Source organism: Perca flavescens, chromosome 20, assembly GCF_004354835.1.
Source record: "Perca flavescens isolate YP-PL-M2 chromosome 20, PFLA_1.0, whole genome shotgun sequence".
NCBI lineage: Eukaryota > Metazoa > Chordata > Actinopteri > Perciformes > Percidae > Perca > Perca flavescens.
In genome coordinates, this window is record NC_041350.1 from 19,911,133 (window position 1) to 19,938,243 (window position 27,111).

The 27,111-nt window shown below is 39.9% G+C and overlaps 2 protein-coding genes across 3 annotated transcripts in view; both read left to right on the forward strand.

The window, feature by feature from the left end:
• The first annotated feature begins 1,925 nt into the window (after positions 1-1,925).
• LOC114546951 (zinc finger protein 770) lies at positions 1,926-6,011 on the forward strand. Of its 2 annotated transcripts, none has more exons than XM_028566136.1 (2): positions 1,926-2,006; positions 2,511-6,011. In XM_028566136.1, the coding sequence occupies exon 2, from the start codon at positions 2,936-2,938 to the stop codon at positions 5,888-5,890; it is 2,955 nt and encodes a 984-aa protein (XP_028421937.1). In that variant the 5' UTR covers positions 1,926-2,006; positions 2,511-2,935; the 3' UTR covers positions 5,891-6,011. The 2 variants fall into 2 exon arrangements, with proteins under 2 accessions (XP_028421937.1, XP_028421936.1); XM_028566135.1 differs by having other exon boundaries at positions 1,995-2,104.
• Positions 6,012-6,238: 227 nt separating this feature from the next.
• The window catches only part of aqr (aquarius intron-binding spliceosomal factor), a 57,622-nt gene continuing 36,749 nt past the window's right edge, over positions 6,239-27,111 (forward strand). The window contains exons 1-18 of the mRNA XM_028565700.1: positions 6,239-6,372; positions 6,847-6,948; positions 7,461-7,517; positions 7,769-7,809; positions 7,916-7,951; positions 8,058-8,178; positions 8,353-8,493; positions 9,633-9,701; positions 9,788-9,888; positions 10,005-10,081; positions 11,042-11,106; positions 13,326-13,442; positions 13,573-13,686; positions 14,169-14,272; positions 19,249-19,351; positions 22,629-22,749; positions 25,075-25,216; positions 26,282-26,460. Of these exons, the coding sequence (XP_028421501.1) occupies positions 6,865-6,948; positions 7,461-7,517; positions 7,769-7,809; positions 7,916-7,951; positions 8,058-8,178; positions 8,353-8,493; positions 9,633-9,701; positions 9,788-9,888; positions 10,005-10,081; positions 11,042-11,106; positions 13,326-13,442; positions 13,573-13,686; positions 14,169-14,272; positions 19,249-19,351; positions 22,629-22,749; positions 25,075-25,216; positions 26,282-26,460 (1,672 nt within the window). The 5' untranslated portion in view covers positions 6,239-6,372; positions 6,847-6,864. The remainder of the gene's footprint in view (positions 6,373-6,846; positions 6,949-7,460; positions 7,518-7,768; positions 7,810-7,915; positions 7,952-8,057; positions 8,179-8,352; positions 8,494-9,632; positions 9,702-9,787; positions 9,889-10,004; positions 10,082-11,041; positions 11,107-13,325; positions 13,443-13,572; positions 13,687-14,168; positions 14,273-19,248; positions 19,352-22,628; positions 22,750-25,074; positions 25,217-26,281; positions 26,461-27,111) is intronic.

A 27,111-nucleotide genomic window follows, 5' to 3' on the forward strand; every position in this document is an offset into this window, starting at 1 on the left:
TGATTATTAAAATTCCACATTTGCAAGTTGTTTTTTGTATTGAGTTTTGAATGCATGTGCTTTTTTACTTAGTGGAACAATAAGGACTTTTATGTCACAACACAAAAATACAAGACTCAACATTTCAGTAAACACAGAGGAGGAAATCAGCCACTAAAATTCAGTGTACGACAACTTATTGTCGATCGCACTGTAAACATTACATTATTGTCTTTCAGTGTGCGTGTTTTCATACAGACACAGGCAAAGCCACAAGTATATCATCACAACCTCAACATAGCTGATGTGATGGCCTATGGCAAACATTTCTTTGTGTCTTTACCACTGTGTTTTCTCACAAAATGAATAAAGACAGGGTGACATTTAGTTTTCTCATGTGTTTTGTCAAATGTACATTTTAAGCTGACCTGCAACCGCTCTGCAAACAGACTGGCTGTTGTGGCTAACATTGTCCTTTGTGCACAGTGTACAAAGCCTGCGGCTCTTGTCATTGTGGCCTTGCACATGGACTTTAACTGTGTGTTTCTTCCTCCAGGCTAACCAGGCTGATGTGTGTGACTCTCTTTCCCCATAGCAGTGGGCTACAGTAGGGGAGCCCAGCTCAGGAGCGGCCTCGCTGCACGTGACGCCTCCTGACATTGTGGTCTGTTTGCCTCAGTGGCTATGGTTTTGTTTGTTTGCATATTTCAATCCTTTTTGTTTCATAATGTATTGTTTTCTTCCCCTGACACATTGTGAAACATGTCTTCATGGTCACAGCACTGACTAAATGAAACTTGTTCTAGCTTCGGAACTGGCAAGCCATGGCATGCTATTGAGTGGTGTCTGCTGCCCTCTAGTGGTCAACATAAACAGTGCAATTTAAAAGCATAACAGTTTACACAGTATTTTCACTAATATACTGAAACTATTTTATTTATTTATATTACAGTGAAAAAATTTATGAATTAAGAAATGAAGCATTAGATCTACATATATTTAAAATGTTTCTCTCTCCTATTAGATCACTGATATATTTGGTTCAGTGCTCAGTGTTCCATGTTCAGACACAAAATAGACTTACAATAGAATTATTTTCTAAATTTTCACTATTTTAATTGTTTAGGTATTTTGAATTAATGGTGTTTATTGCCTATTTATTTTTTTATATTTCTGATTCAATTCAGATTTGTTTCTTACTTTGCTATAGTAACATTATCTTTAATTTCTAAAGTTTTAGGTAAAGACTTATGATTTGAGATTTTGCTATGCACATTACATCTTTCAAAAACTTTCAGCTGGGATTCTTTTTTGTCGATTTAAGTGAGAAAAATAGAAACAGAAGTACATCCAACTGGGTTTGAAAACCTGTGGTTACTCTGGGTCTTACTAGACCAAAACCCTAAAGCTAGACGCAAGATGGAATCATATTGTCATCTCCCAGTTACCTCTGAAAGGTAATGGTCTTATATATTTTTTAAACCTGCCAAAACACTGAGGCATATATACTATGTACATTGACAAAACCAAACAACACAAACACTTGGTGCAGCACATAAGAGTAAAATCCTTTGGCTCAGAACTCTTAAGAACTTTTATTAAAAAAAAAAAATTATGAATTAAAAATAAAGGTTTGAGGACCAAATGGACCATATCAGATGGCAATGGTTTAAATGAGGAGTGAAAAGGGCCTTAACATGTCAAACTAGAGAAACACACAGTTACAGTTACAGTCCTGCCCTGGGGATATTACATATCAGAATGCATATCAACTATGGAGCCATCTGAATAGGTAAAATGTAGGCCTATACATTGTATGTCTTATGAGTCTAGGCATAACTGTTTACACTATATAGGTCTGTAGGAATTTCGCATAGCCTCCGTCTCGTCAATGTAAAAGATTAAGTATCGCGAAAATAACATCCATGACATGCGAGCACCAGCATCTGCAGGTCTGCCATGGATAGGAACCTTATACCTTTGTTTCCCACCGTACATTTTGATGGACGTACATGCTTGTTGCCAGGGTAAGTTGTTAGCATCGTTAGCAAGAAAGCTAACAAGGCATATTGTCAGATCATAATGAATACATTAGTTGTAATAGGACTTCAGACGTAGCTATATAGTAAGTACTTTTGACTTATACTCCCTCAGAGCACAGGGTTGTTAGCCAGTTCCGACGTTTGCTGCAAATTTTGGCTAGTGTATATTGTTAACTCCTTTGTCAAATTCCTGCTAATGTTAGTTAACGTTATATGTAACGTTATGGAAATTAAAATGCACGGTTTATTACAGCACTATATTTTAGACATTATACATATTAAACGTAATTCTGGTCACATTTTTCGGTTTTCGAAGACAAACATAATAAGACATAATTTGAATGTTAGCGAGGTTAGTCGCATTTTTTTATATTTTTATATATATATATATATATATATATATATATATATATATATCATAGATATAAATATGTAATCATTTGTTTCCTATGCTTGCGTTACGTTTTAATTCCATATGCTTTGCTCTAGGTCTAACGAGAGGATCGCTACTCGGGGAAAAAAATTACTAAGGTGGTGATTTAAATATGCATCAGTGACCTGTTTGTCCAAAATCTTTCCCTTCGCCACATAAACTTCAAAAACATTATGTTATCCATACTGGCCAGAAGGCCTTCATCTGCACAATCTGTGGAAAAGCCTTCAAGCAGTCTGATCTTTTAAAAAAGCACTTGCAGAAAGTCCATAATTCAAGACTTCCAACACATCGTCTACGGGATGACATTGTAACTCATAACCAACAAGCAAAATGTGATAAACCAGCTGCAGGGATTAACACACATGGCAATGGTAATTACACTTTAATACCTTTGATTGTGTCGACTTCTGTGGCCTCCCAGCCAGAGTGGAAAAGCGAAATTGTGACTCTTCTTACCTCTGAGACTGGAAATCAATATATGCCACATGTAAATGATGCCTCAGTGATTCGGAGCAGTATCTTACATTTTATGGATCCAGCACCTCAGAAGCAAGTTGATTCTGCAAATGTAGACACAGCTGCATTCAATGCCCACAATGGATACACCTGCAAAGTCTGCTTGAAGTCATTTTCTTCATCTCTTCAGCTTTGGATTCATTCGCCAGCTCATAACAAACTAGAACAATGTGAGGGGGGCAGAGAGTCAGGCCAGGCTTTATCTAAACAGGCTTATTCCAAAGAGGACCTGCAGTCACAAGAATTGAGTTCCAGCAGAAGCAAAATGACTTTGAATCACCAGTGTCCTAAATGTCTCAAAACCTTCTGCACACCATCCAAATTACAACGGCATTTCCTTATTCATACGGGGCAGAAACCTTACTCATGTATGATCTGCTTGAAAGCCTTCAGACAGAAGGTACACTTGAAATCCCATTTAAGCACAGCAAATAAATGTTCACTGTCTGTCGGCACTGAAAGGAAAAAAGAGAGGTTTGGTAATAGCAGACAAACCACAGGTCTGCAGCCTCAGTCGTCACTTCCACTTCAACCCACCAGCCATCACACTCCTGTCGGTTCCTCAGTGGAACTGGAGCAACAGTGTAAAATAAGTGTAAATGCTGTGCAGGACCTGAACAAAACCGAAACCAAGTCAGATGCATTTGTAAAACCAGAGCAATCTTTAAATAGAGGCAGTCAGTGTTGGAGTAAATTTTGTCACAAGTCAGATAAACAAGAGCAGCAACAATTAACACACAAAGACTTGAAACCATTCCAATGCATGATCTGCAGCAGGTCGTTTAAGTTGGAAGTTAATTTAATACGTCATCATAAAGTTCATAGGAACCAAAAAGAATTGGGAAGTTCTACCACGGAGCAAAACAGCAATGATGTTGAAATGTCTGATTCTGAAGCAATACAACATTTTCCTGAACCCAGGCATGCAGATCCTGTTGACTTGAACATCGTTGTTAAACCAGAAACATGGAGTGGAAATTGCAGTGACTACAATGACTCTCTTCCCCAGGATTCTGTGTTAATTACATCAGCAGAACAGCAGAGGGACACCTACCACGCCACCAATGAGCAGCAGAGAATTTACTCATTAAATCAGTGTCGTGCATGTTTAAAATGTTTTCCATCGGTATCAAAACTTCAAAGGCACATGATGAGTCATACTGGACAAAGGCCCTTTGGCTGCGAGATGTGTGGGAAGAGATTCCGTCAGAAAACACACCTGAGGGTCCATTGTCGCACTCACCTGTGGTCTAGATATCACAAGCAACGATCATTGTATACCAATCGGCCGCCTTCTCGCATAGGTGGGTTTAACACAAGGACTGCAGCAGACGTCCCAGTACAGGAAATGTTACTACATAAGAATGATTTTGAGACACACACTGGCAGTAATGTAGTGTCTGTAAAACACCTGGATCAGAGTCCTTCTATAATAACGATTCAGAATAACAACAGGGAATCCGATAACAAGTTGTTACCATGTATCTCAAAGAAAAATGAGGTTGTGCAAAAGGTTTCTAAAGTGACTGTGAAAAGGACACCGACTGCTAAATCAATGCGTCATCCAGGCAACGTGCAACACAAGTGCTTCCAATGTTTAAAGCGTTTTCCAAGTGCCTCTAAATTACAAAGGCATGAGATGGTACACACAGGCTTGAAACCATTTCAGTGTGTTTTGTGTGGGAAAGCATTCAGGCAAGCTCCACATCTGAAAACTCACGAAAGGTCTCACTGTGAGAGGAAAGCACCCGGGCCAGTCAATCTACAGGGGAACATCAGAAAACTGAAAGCAAATAGACAACAGCAGCTTTACCCAAGGATCAGTGTCCATATCCCACAACAGAATAGATCTGTGAACACAGAAACTACACTTTCAGATTCTGATGGCGCTGAAGATAATGGAGTGAGAGTGTTGCTCTGCACCAGGCGGGAAATATCCATCACAAAAGTTAACAGTCTCTTTAAGACAAACTCTAAAAAAAATAGTAATGTAATTGGTAAAAAAGGGAAACTTGACACATCTCCAATATCAAGGCACTTGGTTACTCACTCTGGGGTAAGGCCATACAAATGCACTATGTGCAGCAAAACCTTCACACATTGTAGACATCTAAACGTTCATGAGCACAGATGCAGACAGGGTTCACATTATATTCAAGGAGAAATTAAAATTATCAACAATCTCCAGGATAAATGCATTGAAAACCTTTCTGATTGTACAGATTTGAATGTAGATGCAACAAAAGAGCAGCCGGAGTCACATGCCAGTGTTGGTCATCACTCATTTACTGATGGAGATTTATCTTATTGGTCAGATGCAATAAACACTGAATGGTTGGCAGTGCCAGAAGTGGGCTTACAAGAGGAGAAAAATGAATCAGAGAAAAGACAGAGAGACCATTATGATCTGGCTACAGACCATTATAGTTATTCCTTTCCCTCTCAACTTACCTTTGAAATAAATAAGCTTGTCCAAAATCAAAACATGGCAGCCCCACCTTTGTCACACCAGCATGATGGTACTTCTACACGTAATGTTGAAGTACCATGTAAGCCTAAAGGAGTTATGGCTATTTCAGATAGCAACAAGCTGCTCAGTGCTGAAGTTGAGAATCAAATGCAGCCAGATAATTACTGGTGTGAACCACTATCTGTGTTTGAATGTGAGAAGTGCTCTGTGAGTTTTATGAGCAAAAACAATCTTAAGCAACATCTTTGTTCAACCAATGTTCAACCTAAAATGACAGAGTCAGCCCAGAAGTATTGTTGTGACATTTGCTTCAAACATTTTGTGTCTCCCTCTAAACTTAAAAGGCATTATCTCATTCACACAGGTCAAAGGCCGTTTAGGTGTGACATTTGTGGCAAAACATTCACACAGTCAGCACATGTCACAACACACCGGCTGACTCATTGATTATCAACATGTTACTTTTTTGCAGTGTAAAATTGTATTTATAAATATCATGATTTGTCGTTAGTGTGATGTTTGTGTATACTGTATGTATGTAATATATGTATAATAATATGGACTTATAATGGACTGAATATTTTTACAGTTTTGTATTTCATGAATTAAACGTCTTTCATGTGGTATTTTGTAGTCCCTCTTGTTGAATTTAATTAAATATTAGAATTCTATTATAATATTATTATTATTATTATTATTATTATTATATAATTTAATATTTTATGATAGCCTTTTTGTACTTCAGTTAAGACTAGTTGTTTTTAAGAAAGTACACATTAGGAACGGAAGATTTGCTTTTGTACCTAGGGACGATTTTAGGGACGTACCCATTCAGGAAGTGAGTCGCACACTGCGCGTTTTTAGTTGTGTACATCACATGCGCAACCAACCGTCCAACGGCAGTTGTACTGATGCTAAAATAAACAAAGGTTTGTGAGCTTAATTTATTATTGTCATATATTTGTGTACGCCATGGCGCTAACAGTAACGTTATGAAAAGGTGGCAGCCTCTTAGCGCTAATTAACGTTAGCTTAGCTCACCACCTGATATTGTGAAACAGCTAACGTTTAACGTTATTAATGTTAGTGATTTACGATGCCATGTTAATAATAATACGTTATAGGAACGTATATCACTAATATGATGTATATTAAAGTTTCGGGAGGCATTATAGTTATTGTAGCAAATGTTTGGAATTGCACAACCCTTTAGCAGTTAAATTGACCTTACGTTAAGTTTTTAACCTAGCTAGCTAACTTTCTCAGCGCTATTCTTGCCATCTTGTCACCCCATATTTTCAAATCGTAGTTCATTTCAAATAGCTAAGTTCAAAGCCTGTTTGTATCAATGAGTAGCTACGATTACTTTCCTACAATGTCGTATTTCCCTCTTTTTCTGGCAGTCATTTTAGCCGCTTCAGATGGCCACCATGGAGAAACAAACCCCCGCTAAAAAGGCTGCTGCGCCTTCTGTGTCTCAGATTAATGCAGAATATGTCACGCAGGTAATCGTTGGGCATGTATACTACACTTGTGTGCTGGTCCAGCACTGTGTGTTGTATAAAGTTTTTCTTCTTGTTTTTATGCTGCAGTCATTTTTGTTTTGTTTTACCTGTAATTTATCTATGTCTGTTAGATGAACCTGAATTAAGCTTGCATAGAAGATCCTACTACATACAAAAAGTACTAATGTGAGAGGGAGATAACGGGCAAATGGGAGCAGTATATCTGTGAAAGGATTTGAGTCTGTGCTGTGGATCACTTAATGTTCAGTTTAGTAGAGAGTCAATCTAAGTTGGAGACATTTCCCTTCTAGATAGTTCACTTTTAAATCTGAATAATATACTGTATATCTAAACCACAAAAAAAATATATCTAGTTGAACCTCTGACTTTTCCACAAATACACCACCCTGTAATGCATCATTTGTACCAACCTTTGTGTTGGTTTATGAATTTCTGTATGTTTGTCCTGTCATTTTTACTACTATTGATGTTTTTCTTATTTCTGGTTTCAGTTGGCTAATAAATATTGGGCTCCTCATGCAAAGAATAAACTACCATTTGACCCTAAGGTGAGTTATATTCATTGCTGCATCTTAGAGATGTATTTTTGTAGCTCAACTACATTCACAACGTAAGTTGCAAACACATGTTCTATATACTTTATTTATCAAAATGTTAGTTGTGTGCTTTAGTTGTATACAATAAAATGGCCAGTCACCAGTCAATGAACTAATCACACATTTTGTGTTTTTTGCATTGAGGTGTGCTCCGTGTTTGTCTTAACCCCTAAGAATTTTAACATTATTTGTTGTTTGTTTAGGTGATGGAAGATGTTTATGAAAAAGAGATTCTCAAGTCCAAGTAAGTAAATATATAGCACATCTGCCTTAAAATGCTATGTTTAATCCAATTAACACATGTTACACTTATTTATCTTTCTGTTGTCTTCTTTCCCTTACGCTTTCAGATTTGCCATCAGAAAAATTATGCTGCTTGAGTTCAGGTGGGATACTTCAGTTCCTCCTCTTTTTATGAAGCAGCTAATTAATAAAAAGTGTTAAAACAACTTGGTGGATACGATATTCATACATTATTTTCTCATTTTTCAGCCAGTATCTTGAGAACTACCTATGGGTGAACTACACTCCCAAGGTGTCCAGCAACGCTTACCTCATGTCCATTTGTTGCATTGTCAACGAGAAGTTCAGAGAAAATGTCCCAGCCTGGGAGGTAAGAAAAGCTGTATCTCATCATAAGATGTGTCATTGCATGGTGACCCCAGCTTCTGAATAGACCATACTTATACGAGTGACTTTAAGCCTGTACCTTCGCCATCTCTACAGTTACCATTTAAATGGATGGCTATCTAGATTGTTGTTTTGTTTTTTGAATTGTGTGTATCAGGTGTTCAAGAGGGAGCCCAGCCATTTCCCATTCTTCTTCAAATGTGTGATGGAAGCTGCATTGGCAGACGAGGAGGCTTGCCTCACTCTGAAGGAACAAACTGTGCTGCTGGTCTTCCTGGACCACTGTTTCAACAGTCTGGTGTGTACCACTAAACGGATGTTCAATGCCTTGACTCGGTGGAGGAGTATGTAACTTTGATTAATATGCTGCTGCTTGTAGGATCAGTATGGAGGTTTGTTTTCATGTAAATACATAGATTACTGTGAGTATTCGGCTAATATATTAATCACGATATTTTTCACTAAATACGTCAACATCGATATTGTAGGGTTGACTATTGGTGCTTTCACAAAATATTAACACACTGAGAGTTTTGATAAATAATCACCAAAAATGTTGATACAATAACAAAGTGGGTAAAAGCAAATAATAAAACCGCTAGTAAATCTGGTAAGTTCAGAAAAAGACATCACTTTAATGTAATGCGAAAATTACAGGAAAAGACAACACTTGTCATATCACGATGTTAGGATATACAAAATTATAGACGATATCTAGCCTCATTGATATCGATATAATATCGATATATTGCCCAGCCCTAGTAAGATGGTTTGTCTAATAAACTTGGGTTACACAGATTTATTTTTAAATAAACAGCCGGCCTTGGTAAGCCCTCTCGTTACTAGTCTTGGCTGGAGTGTTAATTACTGCATGTCTGGATAACAAGATAATTAAGATGCTGTGTACAACATCTGTATCTAGGGACGGATAACCACGGTTTGTCAAATATACTGAAAGATGGCAGAAAAGTGTTCATCTCTACACCATTCTGTTGTTACTCTAATTATGATCTGAATGACTTTGCATGGGGATTTGAATAATCAGGGTGTTGTTTCAAACAGGTTAAAAACATCCTCCCACTCATTAATGTAAGCAATGCCAAAATACCTTGTTGGTCAAGATAAATGTGGATATTAAGGCACTTGTTTGTAATGTCCACTAGGGGGCAGTAGTAGACTAGGCAATACAACTTGGGTCAGCTCCCACCCATCTGTATCCTCGGCAGCCGCATTAAACCACAGGGAAGCGAAGAGATTTCTCACTTTAAAATCTGATGTGATAGCCTGCTGCACTTTGATTGTATCCTATAAAACCCTCTAAATATTTTAGTTGCAGACATTTATTATGGGCTGAAGTGTAATAAAAATGTCATACACAGTGCATTTTGATAACTTTCTCTCTCTCTCTCTATCTCTATCTGTGCGCCTCTTTCCCAGGAGGTAGATTTGATCAGAGAGCAGGTGCAGCAGCTTATCTCTCTGCCTATGTGGATGTGCCTCCTACCAGTAAGATGTCAACCTATGACTCTAATTATTTTTTTTCTGCTATCACACGAATACTGTTTACTGATTTGTTTCTGTCATGTTTACAGTCCAGACTCCAACAAGAGCTTAAGAAAGTTCCAAAGCTGCAGAAGTTCTGGAATCTAATCAAGAAGAAGTGTGATAAGATGGATGCTGACCCAGCTGAACAGTAATATTATTTTCTTAACTTGCGTTTTCAGATCTATACACACTAGGAAATTGTGTTTTTTATCCTATCAGTGTCTAAGCCTTGTTTCTGATCTGCTCTCTTTGTGTCTTCCTAAGGGCAAAAAAAGAGAGGACCTTCCTCTCAGCTCTCATTAAAAAGTTCCTTGGAGTTCTCATGTCAATTCCGCCAACAGGTAAACAAGAAAGAAAATGTAATCCCTTGGGATTTCATAGTATTATTGCGTACAACTACTTAATTCCTTCGGCACGAGGAATGACCATTCGATCCTGGTTTTATTTTAATATAAAAAAATGTGTTCCCTGGTGTGGATTTCTACCTCCAAATATTGAGTAAAATTAATGATACTGGGTGACTCTCCCTTTGGTCCAAAAGCAGGTCTTTGCATGTGCTCTTTCTACCTTTCCCAGCATGATTAATGTACTTAGGATTTTCTAAAGCTTGCACAGTCAGAGAGCACATCTCTTCAGTCCCGGGCCGTATTTCCAGTATGAAACACAATATTGCCCTTTTTCGTCACTATTTTAGTTGCACTTATCCCTTTTTTCTTTCTGAGTTGTGCAGCCGCCGAAGGAGCATGTGCTCCAGCTGCCTTACAGCCAACGGCATTAACTACTATGTTGTAATGCAGGCCGACGCAGAGGCCCCCCCCACCTGAATGCTAAAAACAGAACGTGGTCTATTCGTGTGTTTAGGTAGAATTCAAACCTGACAGAGTAGATTACAATCTGAAGCCCAGCAGGATCCACATCACTCTAATGCTTGCTGCATGCCTCAACTTTAAGTACACACACACACACACACCCACACACACACACTCTATAACATGCTTAATGAGGGCTGATGCCCCAGCGTGCCGCTGTGCTGGCAATGCGGTATATCATAGTGAGGCTCACACACTCAGCATGGCACCTTGGTGTTGTCCACATGCATTTGCTCTCCTCATATCCTCAGTGATAACTACACAACCTCCTTTCCACTGCTACATCTCATCGTTCCCAATCTTTTTTTGGCCTTGTATGTTCAAATAGTCATGTCTGCTTGTCTGTCAGATTGCATTTATCATTGACAACATGCATTCCCTGATATGAAGTGAAGTGCTAACCTCCATGATTTCCTGCTCCCCTTTCAATAGGGCCTGTATCCATGGACAAAGTACATTACTGCGAGAGATTCATTGAACTCATGATTGATTTGGAGGTAAGGCCCATTCCAAAGCCTTATTCAGTATGTTTTTACAATCCTTTGTCATTTGTACTTTTTCTCTCCCTAGATTTGATTGCTTTATTTAAAATGTACAGTGCAAAATGATGCAGTGTATTTGCTTAATCATGGTATTCTGATGAAGGAAGCGGTGGAGACATCCGTCTCTGCTGAGCTCATTTGCCTTTTGTCCTTCATATTTATAGCTAACTCAGGTCAATGCGTCTCTGACAGGGCTGTCTGCAAAGCTATGCAGTATTTGAAACAGTAGTCTTTGATTGGAGTATGACAGGTTATTTTCAGCCTGATGGCTTTAACATCTGGTATAAGGTGTTTGGAGTAATGTGCAGAGTCTGCTAGACATAAGGGTTGTGACCTGAGACACAATTCCTTTTTGGAATAATCCCAATGTGTAAAGGAGCAGTTGATACACATGTGCTTTGTATTATCCATTTTTTTTTTTTTTAATTAACAACGATTTTCAAATACCTCACCTAAAATTCTTAATTTATCTGCTGTGTGCTGTTGCCATCAAATTTGAGACAAATGTCTTATAGGTGAAATACACTCTGGCAGAGGGCATATTGTAGTTGTTTAAAAAAAAAAATTGATTCTTTCTGCTATCAGTCTTACGGTATTTGTTTTAATCTGCAAATGTATGTATTTGTTTTGAAAAAAAAAATAATAATCTAGATGAAAATCAAAGAGTACTTTTACTCTTGTCCTGTCTATTTATTTCATATTTGTTGAGATTGGCTGATGTGTAGCTCTACTCTAATGTAGGAATGGTATCCTCTTTCCCATTTACATCGGCATCATTGGTTTAACCCGCCGCACTGCAGTGATCTTAAAAAGGGTTTTAGTTGTAAGATAGCTACTATATACCACAGAGAGCAATAGTTTTTGTTGCTGTAGTTGTCATGCAGTGGAGTATAATTTGTATTGGTACTCATGGTGCATTTTCAGTCAACTCAGTTATGCAGTAAGACTTGGCATTGTCAGGGCGTTACGAACATTCATCATATTTGTTCATTTAAAAGAAACAAAGGAAGATAGAATTTGACATAGTGTTTCAGGGTCGCATCTTGCCAATGAGGTTGGCTCTCTGGAGTGAAAACACTATGTCACATAAGATTGTGGCTGCTGCTGCCTGTGCAGATCTCCTGTTTCTAGCGAGGGAGCTCAATAGATTTCGTCTGGCTGTCCTGCTGACAGGCAGGCCTTGCTGTTCCTGGCAGCGGCTAGTGGCCGGCCAGCTAACTGTCTCCAGAGACATCTCTTGTCCTTCAGCGCTATCCTTTTACAAAGCCTCAGTTGCCTGAAATCCATACTTACCCTCTTTGATGACGACCTGAAAATTAATGCAGGGAAAAAGATCCTGTTTTCATGTCTCTTGTATGCCGGCTGTCAGGACTGTGTTGAGATCAAAGATGGCTGAATGGATATAAAGGTATCTGCTCCCTCGTGTTTAGGTATCACTTGCTGCACCTGCTGCCTTTGAAGAGCAGTTTTCAATGAATAAAATAATAGATATTTGTTTTGTGTTTCAGTATTTCATTTCATATTCTATTTTTTTCTGGACAGTTCTTTTTCTGCCTTTTATAATGTGATAGATTGAACCCCTTTCTTGTTTTGTGTGCACCAATCATTCACTCTCTTTGACAGTCAGTTCATCAGAATTTCTTTGTTATATTCTTAACAAAGCAGCTCTGTTATTTTATTTTGACTCCGATTGTTCTGCACTTGCCTTCATGTCATGTTTGTGTGCTACAGCAATCAAATAATTGATTGCAAAAGAAGTCTTCTTCACATCTCACAGCCTTATCATTTGCCTCTATATCATATGTTTCAAAACAACCTCAAGACAAGAAAAGATCATGGATCAATCAGATGTATAGATAGTCACGGTCCAGATGCTGGGAAATGTGGTCGTTCTTGAGCCAATTGATTATTTAATCTTCTGAGAGATCTGTTCATACAATAACTGATTCTTTTTTTTGTGATGGAGGGCTGTCAGACCATTTTCCTGCTAATTTGGCTCGTCTTTCTTAGTTATTTTAGTCCTGTCTGCTGAAATAGAATTTCCTCCTACATGTTTATGTTACCAAATGCATTCCAGTTACATATAGTTGTTGTGTGAACTTGAAAGGGTATTTTAGCCATAACTGTGTAAGCATGTGGTCTAAAGCTGTTAACATGGTGTCCTGTGTGTCTAGGCCCTGCTGCCCACCAGGCGTTGGTTCAATACAGTGTTAGATGACTCTCACTTGGTAGTCAGCTGCCACCTGTCCAGCCTCACCCAAAGAGAGAAGGAGGGACACCTATTCTGCCAGGTACAACACACTAGCAACACAACAACATGCATACGTTTACACCAGAAATTATTGTATGGAAGCACTGAGGTTCAAATCACCTCTGCTCTCAATTCAATGTGAAACCTGTATTGTTGTCTTATCTCTGTAGTTGCTGGATATGCTGAAGTTCTACACAGGTTTTGAGATCAATGACCAGACAGGAAATGCCCTGACAGGGAAAGAGATGACCACTCTGCACTATGATAAAATCCTCTCCTTGCAGGTAAATAGCATACATAAAGAGGAATAGATAGACATGTAGGGCCATATCTCAGCTGCCTGCTTTGGTTCTGCTGTTGTTTTTCACTGAGAATGTTGATGATGTTCTTCATTGATCTCTTTGGGTATTATTGTGCATCAGGGGTATGTGGCTTCATGTTTTGGGAGAGTGCAACATAGATAAAAAAAAAAAAAAAAAAAAAAGGATACTGCCAGCTTCCAAGTCTGATTTTCATAGTTTTGATAATAAATGTAAGGATCCTTGGTGTTGTGTGTGTGTATATATATATATATATATATGTAATGCCAGATTCTGTACCAATTCTATTTTCATAATGTTATTCCATAATAATAATAATAATAAGCGTTGTTTATCTTGGTCACGCCAATACAGTATATGTAATAATGAGTAAAATATTTTTACAGTGGTTGTGTGTATTTGGACATCAGTCTTCAGTGTTTTGCACTGTGTTTTTTGTCTTGCAGAGGGCAGCTTTTGCTCATTTTCCAGAGTTGCAGGACTTTGCTCTGTCTAACGTAGCAGCAGTAGACACTCGAGAATCCTTGACGAAACACTTTGGGCATCTCAGGTAAATCAAAACATCCGAAATGAATAAGTGCCCAGATGGAGGGACGTGGTGGGAGGATATGCATGATTGGATAGAGTACATTTCAGTGAACTGTTAACACTATAATGCTGTAGGAGCAGTGTGTTGTTTTATTTAAGGGTACTATATCCTGATGTGTAAATGTACTGCATGTGTACTTTGAGGTGGTCCAAATTCTACATCATGTACAAGTACTTACTGTATGTACTTGATGTCCTTAAAGGGGTGATAGAATACAAAACCGATTTTACCCTGTCATAGTTGAATAACGACAATTCGGTGGGTAAATAGGACATACATAGAAGCTCAAAGTCCCATTGACACCCCTTTACTATGAAAATCTCATATTTTGAAACTGCCGCTGAAAACGGGCAAATCCCAACAAAGCTGGAAGTTGACGTCAACCTCCCAAAAACAGGAACTTTTGTCAGCCCATGGGTGTATTAAGGTCACGCCCCAACATTTACATAGGCTACACAACTGACCTGAGATCAGGTAGTCTTCCGAATCTAGGTCGCGCAGATCTCTGCAATTCCATTACAAGATTCACTTCTGAAACTTTTTTTATGCGAGAAATCAACTATGTAAAGCTCAAATATGGGCCGTTTTACGAAAATGGATGGCTAATTGCAAATTTTGTCCGACTGTGTGTGGGAGTTCAGCGCCGGTGCTGCCTGTGTTGCTGCCTCGCCGCCCAGCCTGCCTTCCTTCACACACCCCGGCCTGCTCTGAGCTCAATTGAGCTCCGTTACGACTGGCAGCCCACAGCACTCCATACCCGCGCAAAGTCACCGTTTTTTGGCAAATGGACTACTAAACGCTGGTCCTCTGACAGAGCTCCAGGGCCTGCAGTTCCCCTCTTCCTAATGCCAGGTGTGTGTGAGTGAGAGCACGGTTAGAGAGCTTGTTACGCCAGCAATCTCTTACCACAGGTTCCAGTTAATCTTATAATGTGTGTAATTATAATATAAACGATCGGTGAAATACACGCCTCTTGTCCGCAAGTCTCATTGATAGAGCCTGCGGCTGGATTGAGCTATAGCTAGAGGAGGCTAGCTATAGCTAGCCTCTTCTTAGAATTCCTCATGGAATTCACAAAAATTCATTAACGTGAAATCGGACACCGTTGTTAGCTTTATAAGACATTTAGTTAGATGTTGTATAACTGGCTTGACGAAATTCAAACTGTAAATATACTCGGAATTACGCCGAAAATGAAGCTAACTATCCGTGATTTGTAGCTACACACAGCTAGGATTGAAGGGACAGTCGCTGCTAACGAAACCCTTAGAGCTCACAAATATTCATTAACTTGAAATCGGACACCGTTGTTAGCTTTATAAAACATTTAGTTAGATGTTGTATAACTGGCGTGACGAAATTCAAACTGTAAATATACTCGAATTACGACCAAAAATGAAGCTAGCTTACTAGCCGCAATCTTGTACACATAGGATTGTAGGGACTGTCGCAGCTAACGAAACCCTTACAGTTCACAAATATTCATTAACTTGAAATCAGACACCGTTGTTAGCTTTATAAGACATTTAGTTAGATGTTGTATAACTGGCGTGACTGTAAATATACTCGAATTACGACCAAAAATGAAGCTAACTATCCGTGATTTGTAGCTACAGATCAATAGGATTGAAGGGACAGTCGCAGCTAACGAAACACCTAGCTAAACTTCACAAATATTCATTAACTTGAAATCGGACACCGTTGTAAGCTTTATAAGACATTTAGGTATATGTTGTATAGCTAAGTGGCGTGACATTGTGTGTAACATGTGGTAAGAGATTGCTGGTGTAACAAGCTCGCTGACCGCGCTCCCACTATCACAACGGGCCATTTAGCTAGCAGGAAGAGGGGAGTTACAGGCACTGGAGCTCTGTCAGGGCTGCCAGCCGTAACGGAGCAGACAGCAGGCCGGGCTCTGTGAAGGAAGGCTGGCCGGGCGGCGAGGCAGCAGCCCCGCCGCTGAAGTCCGACACACAGACATCAATTTTCGTAAAACGGCCCATATTTGAGCTTTATATAGTTGATTTCTCACATAAAAAAGTGTCAGAAGTGAATTTGGTAATGAAACATTGCAGTGTCTGGAATATGAGATTCTGTCGCTTCTCTAATGTGTGTGTATTGGGGATTTGCTCAACCAATCAGCGTGCATCTCTAATGTCTGCCTATGGCAATTCGCTCAACCAATCGGCGCGCAGCTCATCTAAATATTCACGAGCATACCATATTTGGAAGAAAAGCTCTTGTTACAAATAGGGCCAAAACACAGGGATGCATAAGGGCCAATAAAATATCAACCAGGCCATTTTCAGCCCAACCAATGTTACATATCCAATTAGGAGACCATAAGGAACAGTGTGAAATACTCAATATAATCATTCTATCACCCCTTTAAGAGAGCACATCATAATTTCTCAAAGCGCTGTTGCTGGCAAAGAGTTGCACAGAAACAAACCCTCCAGCAATTCGTCAGCAGAGGTTCTTCTGATTGCCAGAACATACAAGCCCCAGTTAAAGTACAAAGACACATGCAGCCTACCTATCTTGGTCCTATGTTGCAGTATAGCATCAGCATCACCATTGCTGCCTGACTTCCCTGCTAAATGGCAGCTAGTGAGCCCTTGAACAGGCAGCTGGTACCAGCCAGAGAGAGAGGCACGCCTCATTAATTTAATCGATTTGCAGTGGCTTGAGAATAAACTCTCTGAACAGCTGTGTTTGTCAGATCATATTAGCTTGCCAAAGAGCTAAAAAGCACCCTTGCTTTGATGAACTAGCCTGTGTGTGTGTGTGTGTGTGGGTTTTTTATTTATTTTTTACTTGTACACATGCGTGAAGGGGAGTGAAAAGACATTGATTTATTGGTAACTTGTAATTACTTCAGGATTTCTAACCTTTATTGGCATTTGGATTTCATAATGAACATTTTTAATTATTGACCCAAGGTCTTTAAAGCCACGATGTTTTGGCTCTACAACACACCCTAAGTGAGCGTCTGATAACATATTTGTTTGTCCAGTATTTAATGTCTTCATTTGCCATGAATGCTCTGAGGTTCAGTGTTGGATCAACACAAATTTCCTCTTTGCAGTCAATGTTTGTATATCCATCACTTCTTTTTAACTTCTGTAGTGGATTATACATTTTTAAACCCCAAACTAAGTTTCTTTGAGTCAGGCAGAGGGTTATGAGCCGAGCTGAGCTGAATCAGGTAAAGACTTAGCTGAACCATTTAATGTATTTGTAGAAGCTCGGCTCCTTTTCCCAGAATTAGGGTGTTGAATATAGCAGTAACTGCATTGTTCCCTGCTCCACAACTGTCACCAAAGCAGCTCCTGGGTAACTCCAAATATGCCGATCAGATTTAACGAGGCACATTTCATCCAAACAACTCGCGCTAATGCCAGTTTATTCCAACTGCGCTACCCACAGGCTTAGCTCCCAGTCACCCGCCGCTCTGAATTTATCCGCTAAGTCCCCCAAACACACAAACGCAGCATTATTGCTTAGTCTGCCCACACATATATACACACCCATTCTCTCACATGTGCACACACACACACACACACACACACACACACACACACACACACACACACACACACACACACACACACACACACTTCTTTCAGTTACATAAAACATATAAGTTTGTGTGAGTGTCATTTCAGGCCAAAATTAATTGACTACATGATAAAAGAGTACGCATCACTTTGTGAAATGCTAGCAAAATTGAAGAGAGTCACCACTACTGGAAATGCCAAAATAATGGGTGTAATTAGTTCTGTGGATTAGTTCTTCAGCGTGATCCTGTCATTAAAAAAAGTATGGCTTGTGATGTTGTCTCATGTTGTGGCTGTGTGTACACATGTGTCTAGCTGAATAAAAGTGCCAGGTAATATCTTTGTTAATTTGCCCTTTGCCTAAGTGATGAAACTACACATTAGTCTAATAAAGTCGCTGTTTAATGGCTTATCCAAATTCTGAACCAGGGTCGAGAAAGCCTTCAGGCTGAAGGGTAAACTTACTGTAAACCAGTTTCTATTCTGTCCCCATCCTTACCTTACCCTGCCAGTAGCTCAGCTGTCAGTCATGACCTGGTCCAGTCATCTTCATTACTCAGAGTGAGTTGTTGTGCCACTGTTATTTTGATGCTAAGGGAAGAAATGTCCACATGACCTGTGCCAGGTCATCCACTGGGCCACCAAACGGCAGCATTGGCAGAATTGCCACCCCACAGCTCAAGCGCGGCATCACAAGTGGCAGAATGCATGCACATACACGGATACAGTTGGTCAGTGCCACGTGTGGCTGTCACAATGTGTCCATGTCCTGTCCTTCATTGTGTACCAGATCCTGCCTGTGTCACAGTGTGTCAGCCTGATTAAAACAGGTCTGTATGCAAGGAGCCATGCCTCAGCTTTCTGAGACGGAGATGGGCTTTGATTTTCATAATCCTGTCGCATCAGTGTGCCCCGGCCCCTTAACACACACATGCTGACAGGGCAGGAGTGAGTGTCAAAGCAAACAAGATAATTTCTTTGTGCCGCAGTGCTAACAAGCACAAAGAATTTGAGAAGGCTGTGTAGCTTCACACATGTAGTGGTGGTGATCATCTTTCTCAGAAGTGGAGGTAGTGTCCCAAAAGAGAGGCTGAACCTACACATTTTTTTTGCACTGAAATAACGATACATAGTTGGAGTGTTTTTTTGTTTTTGTTTTTTTTTATCATATGAGTAGACATTCTTTTGTCCTTGGCATACCAACTCAGTCTTAATCTTCAAATTTCACTCATTACCAGGACAGCAATAATTATTCAATTGTATTAATTATTTGCTTACTGTCATCCCTGCTCTGCATAAGAGTGTCAGCTAAATGTTTAATTTGCAAATGCAACTTTTCTAGCTGATTAATCACTTGTTTCTTATCTTTCTCCGTAGTCCCAATACGCTCCACCAGGTGGCCTCATATCTGTGTCTGCTGCCAGAGCTGCCTGAAGGTCAAGACACCACCTATGAGAAGGAGGTTCTCCTTGAGCTGCTGGTAAGTGCAGTCTTGGCTTTCAGTAAATTGTCCATGCGTGCGTTTGAGTTTTTAAGTCTCAGTGGTCATGGTTTAAACTAGGACCATTTTTAGCAGAAAACATGGTCTTATTGCTTTCCAGTACATCAAATATTAAAATATTCATCCTAGACCATGTTTAATGCCTCAGACATTTACATTTATTAAAAAAAGTGTAGTTGTATGAGGGAATGAAGCAATACTTCAGGCACTATGTGCTTGTCACCTGGCATTATAAAAGATGCATCATTGGTATTGGTGCACCTTTACGAACGATGTTGGTGAACCGTTATTTTCCAGAACAATAACTGGCCAGTCAGCGCTACGGCATAATAGGTTTTGTGTTTCTCATTTTAAAGTAATTAATTGAAGCCCTTGACCTTGGAATACATATAGTATCCCCTCTCTGCTGCCCGTCCCTCTTGAATTTGCCTTCTAATCCAATTACTGCTTTATGTGGGCATTTGTGTGACGTAGGGTAAATTGAAGACTGTGCTGATGAGATAGAGGGCCTTTTTTTCTTTTCTTTTTTTTAACTATCTCTTGAAAGGATAGAGCTAGTTTGATTGTGCTCTCTGGTTCCCCTTCCCTTGCTCTCCCAATTTTCATTTTTAAAACCCTTCTGGGAAACTACTGGACCCTTATCCTGCTAGTCTGCCCAGTACACATTCACACATGTGTTGTAGACCTCTTGATCAAAGTGGCTGTTCCAAGGCTGCCCTGCGGTTATTCATAATTGCCCACTCAGACCCTCCCCAGGTCCTCTCTGAAAAGCGATTGAGAAGAGCTTTTTCATAATTATCTGATTAGATTGTTGCAGAAGACAATATCAGGGTACTCATTTGTTTGCGCCTGAGGTTGCCCCCAACAACCAACATCTCTGACTGTGTGGGTTTAAGTGGAAGGGGCCACAGAACTAGAACTCTGCCATAGCATTTACAGTAAAATTAAAATCTTTTAGTCAAAATTAAGATTTAAATAAAATACTTTGATACAATGTATGTCTTGTATTAAAAATCTTAAGTAAATTTTATTGTAACAAAAAAAATATACTAAATTTAACAACCGCAAACGTCCATTTCAATATAATACATAACTACTGATGCATTGATGCATTCCAAACTTAAATGTTGCAGCTGGTAAATGTGGACCTCATTTTAATTGATTTTAAGTCATAGTTTTAATTGCAAGCAATATCATCATTGACGTTACCCATTCAAAGTTTTTTTTCCAGTCATCTGGCTATAGGCCTAATGAACCAGAAAATGAATTCATGGATGTTTGCAAAGGCATTCAAATTAGCTGCGAGACTCAACGTTGTCAGCAAACATTGCATATAACGTGAAAACATTGTCTCATACGGATGAGTAATCTTCTGTTTGCAGGGTGGAAGCTTAAGTAAATCACTGTTGCACTGGAACCAATGCTAGTTTAAGATTAAACATTTAACTATCACTCCATATTGATTAACTCCTTTTATGCTAATGGTCATGTTTAAACTTCAAGCTAACATTATAACCACAAAAAAGGATTGGGGTGTTTTTGCAAATTCGGGGTGGAAGATTATGTTTTTAACTTCGGAAATTCCGGCAGCCTACCTCCCAAGCTTAGCGCGACCAACTCCACTGGAGCAAAGACGCCTCTGCTCGAGGCTTCTGCATGTCAGCAGCAGCCAGATTGTTAACGGTTGATTGGCTATTAGCAGCGAGGTTGAGTGTTGATTGACTATTAATCATGTAACATCTAGCCAATCAGATAGTGTTGTGGATGGGACATTACGTGTGACTCAGTGGTGAGTGAAACCGGAGCAGAGGGTGAGACACAGAGCTGTAGCAGAGCCAAAGTAGCGCGCTTTTTAATTCATTAACTATCGGTTATTAGTCAAATAAAACCGATACAGATAATCTGCAAACTGCCATAATGGCCCCGATAATCAGCCCGGCCGATCCCTACTCTGTCACTCGATGTAATTTTAGCGCCTTAAAATTAGTGTTGGGTACCGAACCGGTACTTTTAAAACAATTCCGATTCCTAAACAGATTCTTGAAAAATGACATAAAGTCATTCAAGAGTTTTTTTTTTAAATTGAAAATTATTTAAATGTAACAATATATTAATGTTTTAAAGTACTTAAATATATAATAAGTAAACCTAAGTCACCTAATGCATAACTACAAAAATTCAACAAATAACAGTTATACTATTAACAAGTAACAACTAAATAAATGTTGAGTTGGTATGCCAACCAGCTTCAAACTTTAGCAGTTCTTTTGCAGAAAACGACCATATTTGCCTTCTCTGGCAGTATACTACACCTCTCCTGACTTATGGCATGTCCTGCACAGGAGAAAACTCTCTCAGACAGTGTCCAAGAGGTCTGTACACACCGAGGTATGAGTTTGAAAGGGCAGACAATTTGGGGAGGCTGTCCCGCCTCCCCCACCACCAGGCTACAGGGTCTTGTCCTGAAAGATAGACTAGCAGAGCAAGTGTAATATGTTTACTAGCGATCACGTGCAGTCAGTGAATGGTTAATATGCTTTTACGTCCGTTTTGGTGAGAAGGAAAAGGGAGAAAGGAAAAAAAAAAAAAAGTCTGCCGCTGTCCGTAGCGACAGAGGGAAAATATTTCAGTCGCAGGCGACCCAATCAGCTGGCTTGACAGGCCGGTTCAGATTGCTGCAACTTTTACCTGCAATGTTCTAAAACGATTTTTTCTCCTCGCAAACCTTTGGTCTGAACTAGGCTGGGGTGTTGACCATCTTTATCTAACATTAAAAGATCCAGTTATAATACCTGCATAATACTGTTGCTTTTATCCTATGATGTAGTTGCCAGTCCTTCTAGACACAAACACTTGTAAACAAATATAATGGTTTAATTATCCAAAATATGTATAAAAGTTCAGCCCTTAACGTAGCCTTTATTTATATGCTCATTAACAAGCACACACATTTTAAAACACACTGGACACCTGAGGTCTAGCTGCATCCTCTACATTGAGAATGACAAGTAACAAAAGGCGTCCGTTAAACCAGACGTTTACCGTGGGTATGATGTAACAGATTTGTTGTGACCTGATTTTGTCAATGCTTTTTTCTTTATTCCCTGGTCTGTCTTCTAGTAAGAGAGAAGATATAGATCATAGACATTAAGCCAAAGGGACAGATGAATATTTTGGTAATTAACCCAATTTTTCTCTGTCTGTGTCCTCTCTCTCGCTCTCTCTCTGTCTCTATTTGCCACGCACACACACACAGGTGTCCCGTCATGAGCGCAGAATCTCTCAGATTGAGCAACTTAACCAGATGCCTCTTTATCCAACAGAGAAGATAATCTGGGATGAGAACATCGTCCCCACAGAGTACTACTCAGGCGAAGGTGTGTATTGCATGTGTGAATCGTGATTGGGTTTGCATGCTGTCTGTGTGAGTTAACGTGCACTTGAGCACGCATTCTAATTTCAGTGTCTAGTTGGTGCCTCCTACTCCCAAGTCTACACCCGCACCTAGTGTTATCACTTATCCTGAGGGCACTCATCTGGCACTGAACTGGCACCTCTCTTGGGGAATCCTCTTTAGTTGACAAAGACACCTTAAACAACTTGCATACCACTGACCTTTTTAAAGGAACACACCGACTTATTGGGACTTCAGCTTATTCACCGTATCCCCCAGAGTTAGATAAGTCCATACATACCCTTCTTATCTCCGTGTGTGTTGTAACTCTGTCTGACGGCTCCACCGGTAGCAGCCCAGCACAGAACCTCAGACCTGCCAACATGTACGCATTTTGCGTACTCGGCACGCATTTTGACCCTGAAGTACGCTTGTACGATTCGCTGCTCTCTAGGTACGCATTTTGTTGCATCTCTCATTTCTCCGGTTTCAGTTTCTATGCAATCTACATCTATGACGTTGATTCTGCCGCTGAGGAGTGGAGTGAAAAGCTTTCGGCCAATCAGAGCGCTGCATTTTAACCCTCCGCCCACCTGCCCCTCCCTTCTTATATACTGTCTATGGCCCCTCCTAGCCAAATGCTTTGCGCGTTTAATTCAATTCAGTGCCTCAGCAAGCCAGGCTGTCCGGATAACAGTAGGCTTGCATGGCATGGCTGAACCGCCTCAGAAAAAAAGTTCGGAACATAGACAATATATATGAACGATTTCTTAACGGGAGAGAGAGCCTTTCCTCCACATGTCCAGGCTACCTCACAGAGACAGTATATAGAACCTCCTCACGCGTTCTGCACCGTGTGCAAGACAGACATCGACATCAGTCACAAAGGGGCAACAGGTAACGAACATAGTCCCATAAACAAATACTCCCCACCCCCCGAAACATAATGATATTAAAAATAAATGGATGATAAGAAAAAAGCGTTCATAGTGTCCATCAGTGATGGGAGTAACAAGTTACAATTCAGTGGTTGAAATGACGGATACATTTGCGACACAGACATTATTTTCCAAAGTTGTTTACGTTGCGTTGAAGCGAGCTGTCCCGTCACTGTTCCCCGTGGTCAGAGCCAGAACCAGACGGTAACCGAAAACATCTGTGTCCTATCAGTGGCGACAGCAATGTGACCGAGCAACTGACAGATAACATGTCGAGAATTAATGTTTAGTCTTGCTACACGTAATATTACATTTTATCAGCGGTGGAAAGTAAGTCTTCCGTCGGCTACTTTGATTCAATTATTCAAATTTATTTTTCATTTAATCCTACTTATTAGGCTACTTCTAGTCCACCAAAATTCAGAGTCAAGTAGGCTATTGAACGTTTTACTTAACTATTTATTTTATAGCTTTAGTTACTTTGCAGTGTCAGATTAATAATACAAAATAATATAGCAAATTATTTAGCAAAGTGGTGGAATGGCTAGAAGACTAAAAAGTTCAAGGTTGGCCGGTCTGGAACCTGCAGGTAACTGGTTCCAACAATCCTGCTCCGAATAAGTGACAAAATAACACCAACATTTTCCTATTTACATGTTGTGATTTGTAGAGTCACAGCGTGTACAAAAAACTACGTAACATGAGACACAGCCATCTTCTAACCCTAAACAAACCGGGAACTATATTCTCAGAAAGGCTTGCTGCAAAGCAAATCACTCCGCCCAAGTAGCAGAAGTATCTGAGCTTCGCCTTCTGAGAATATAGTTCCCAATTTGTTTACAGTTAGAAGATGGCTGTGTCTCATGTTATGTTGTTCTTTGTACACGCTGTGACTCTACAAATCACAACATGTAAATAGGAACATGTTGGCGTTATTTTGTCACTTATTCAGAGCAGTCGGCTAGTTGGAACCAGTTACCTGCAGGTTCTGTGCTAGGCTAAGCTACCGGTGGAACCGTCAGACAGCGTTACAGCACGCACGGACACGAGAAGGGTATGTATCGACTTGTCTCACTCTGGGGGTTACGGTGAATAAGCTAAAGTCCCAATAAGTCGGCGTGTTCCTTTAAAGCCAAATCCCTTAAGTATATTACTTTGGCTGTAACAGGTAGGCATTCAGTAGTCTGTGTAGAAGCAACATTTTAAACAGTTGATATTACAGACGTAGCTTCATATAACTTGGGTCATTTTGTAATTGTATAGAAAAACATTATGAGTTTTAATGACTGTGTGTAATTACTCACATATTTAAATTATTATTCACTCTGTCCGTCTCTGTCTATTCATTCTATTCATTCATTCATTTTCAGGCTGTCTAGCACTACCTAAGCTGAATCTCCAGTTCCTGACTCTCCATGACTACCTGTTGAGGAACTTTAACCTCTTTCGTCTAGAGTCCACCTATGAGATCAGACAGGACATAGAGGATGTGGTGTGGCGTATGAAACCATGGTGAGATGTCCTCAATTCTGTAAAGCTACAGGAAATTTGATCCAGAATCTCTTATTATCTTGGTGCAAAAATGTAAATTTTCTCAGATTTTTAAAAAGATACATACACATACTCATATTGTCAATACATGCAGTGAAATGCTGGCCATAGATACTGAAAAGCAAGTGGTAAAGCCGTTTTACAGTAGCTGCAGCCAAGCTGGCCTGGATTTATGGCACGCGAGCAGAGGTCTCGCACCACTCTTCTTCTTTTTTTCAGCGGCGACAAAGCGGAAACAGGAAGCATGAACGAGCTCCTGGCCAACCGGATGCCAGGACTCTCAGAGTGACTGCAAGTCTCTCTTGTAAACTTACTGGGTTAAGATGAGTTCTTTTATGGCGAATGAAAGGCTTGATCCGACCAAGTAGGTCATCGAATCAAATCGAAGCATTGACGTCAATGCTGCTGCCAGTTCTGCCGTTGTTTATCTTTTTCTTTTTCTTCTAGTCCGTAGAAAGAGCAAAGTCGGTAGCCTTTCCTCATTAGCGCCACCTCTGTTCAGGAGAAGACTGCAACTAGCGCAGGTATAAATAGTAAATAGTTACGGCGATTTTATGACGTCACATATGCGCGCGGCAGCTGGGCTGCGGTTACTGTAAAATACGCTGTAAAAAACTCAAGTGCAATAATAATAGTTAGAATAAAAGTTTAACTTATATAAAAGTTACAGGTTCTGAGTGTTAAATAGGATTCTGGCACACAGATAAGCTCTCTGGTTCTTTTTTCTACCTAGGTAGAACAAATTTCTACCATTAACTCAGCTACACTTTGTCTTTTTAGATCAATGAATGGAGATTCTTATCCTCGGTCTACCTCACAAGGTGGCATGGCGCATTAATAATATTTGAATAGAATTTTATAAGTGCTCCCATTATGTCAACTTATGTAGCAACTTGTTTGTTGTTCCTGCAAAAGTAAATAAGTAAGCAGTAGTGCCATGTGTTGCCCTAAATCCAACTGATTTCAATCTTGACAACAGCCCACAGCGCTTGTCTAAGTTGTTGTTGTGTCTGTCCCTCTACGCAGGCAATCGGAGTACGGTGGAGCGGTGTTTGGGGGCTGGGCCAGGATGGCTCAGATGATCACCTCTTTTTCCATAGTAGAGGTTGCCAAGCCCAATATTGGAGAGAGCTGGCCTGCCCGTGTTCGAGCGGATGTCACTGTTAACCTCAATGTACAAGATCATATTAAGCACGAGTGGGAAGGTAATAGTATGTGTGTGTCTGTCCATTATTGGTAGACCATTTTTTGTCAATGCATTTTTATTTTAATCACATTTGTCTGTCCAACGTTCATATTTGCTATGCCAGTCTAGCTGTCCTGCATTCTCTATTTTTTTACTCACAAAGGATAATGGGAAGGCAAAATAAACAAAAAGATAATTGATCACAAAACGCATCCTCATACACCTTATGACTATTATTCATCATTACGCTCCCCTTTCATTTTGCCTTGCTACAGCGTTTCTTTTCCTCTATTTTCTCTTATTGTGTCTCCTAACAGTCCTCCTAGTAAGCAGTTTATAACCTCCATAAAGTCTTCCCTCACCACTCACTCTATTCCATCCCACTAGGCCTTGACTCATGACCCTTACAGAAATAGCATGTCTTCACACAGACATGAGGTAGTCATGTCTGTGTGAAGACATGCTATTTCTGTGTAGCCTCTACCACTGAGCCTCTTTGTTTTATTTTATGATCGTTTTTTCTCCATCTCTCTGTGTGGCTGATAAGGGCACTGTAGATAATGTTAACAGAAGCTTGTCAGCCTTGAAATACATTGATTCATTGGGAACATCGAAAGCACAATGAAGCTTTTGGCAAGCTGACTGCTGTAGCTCTCCAAAGAAAGATATA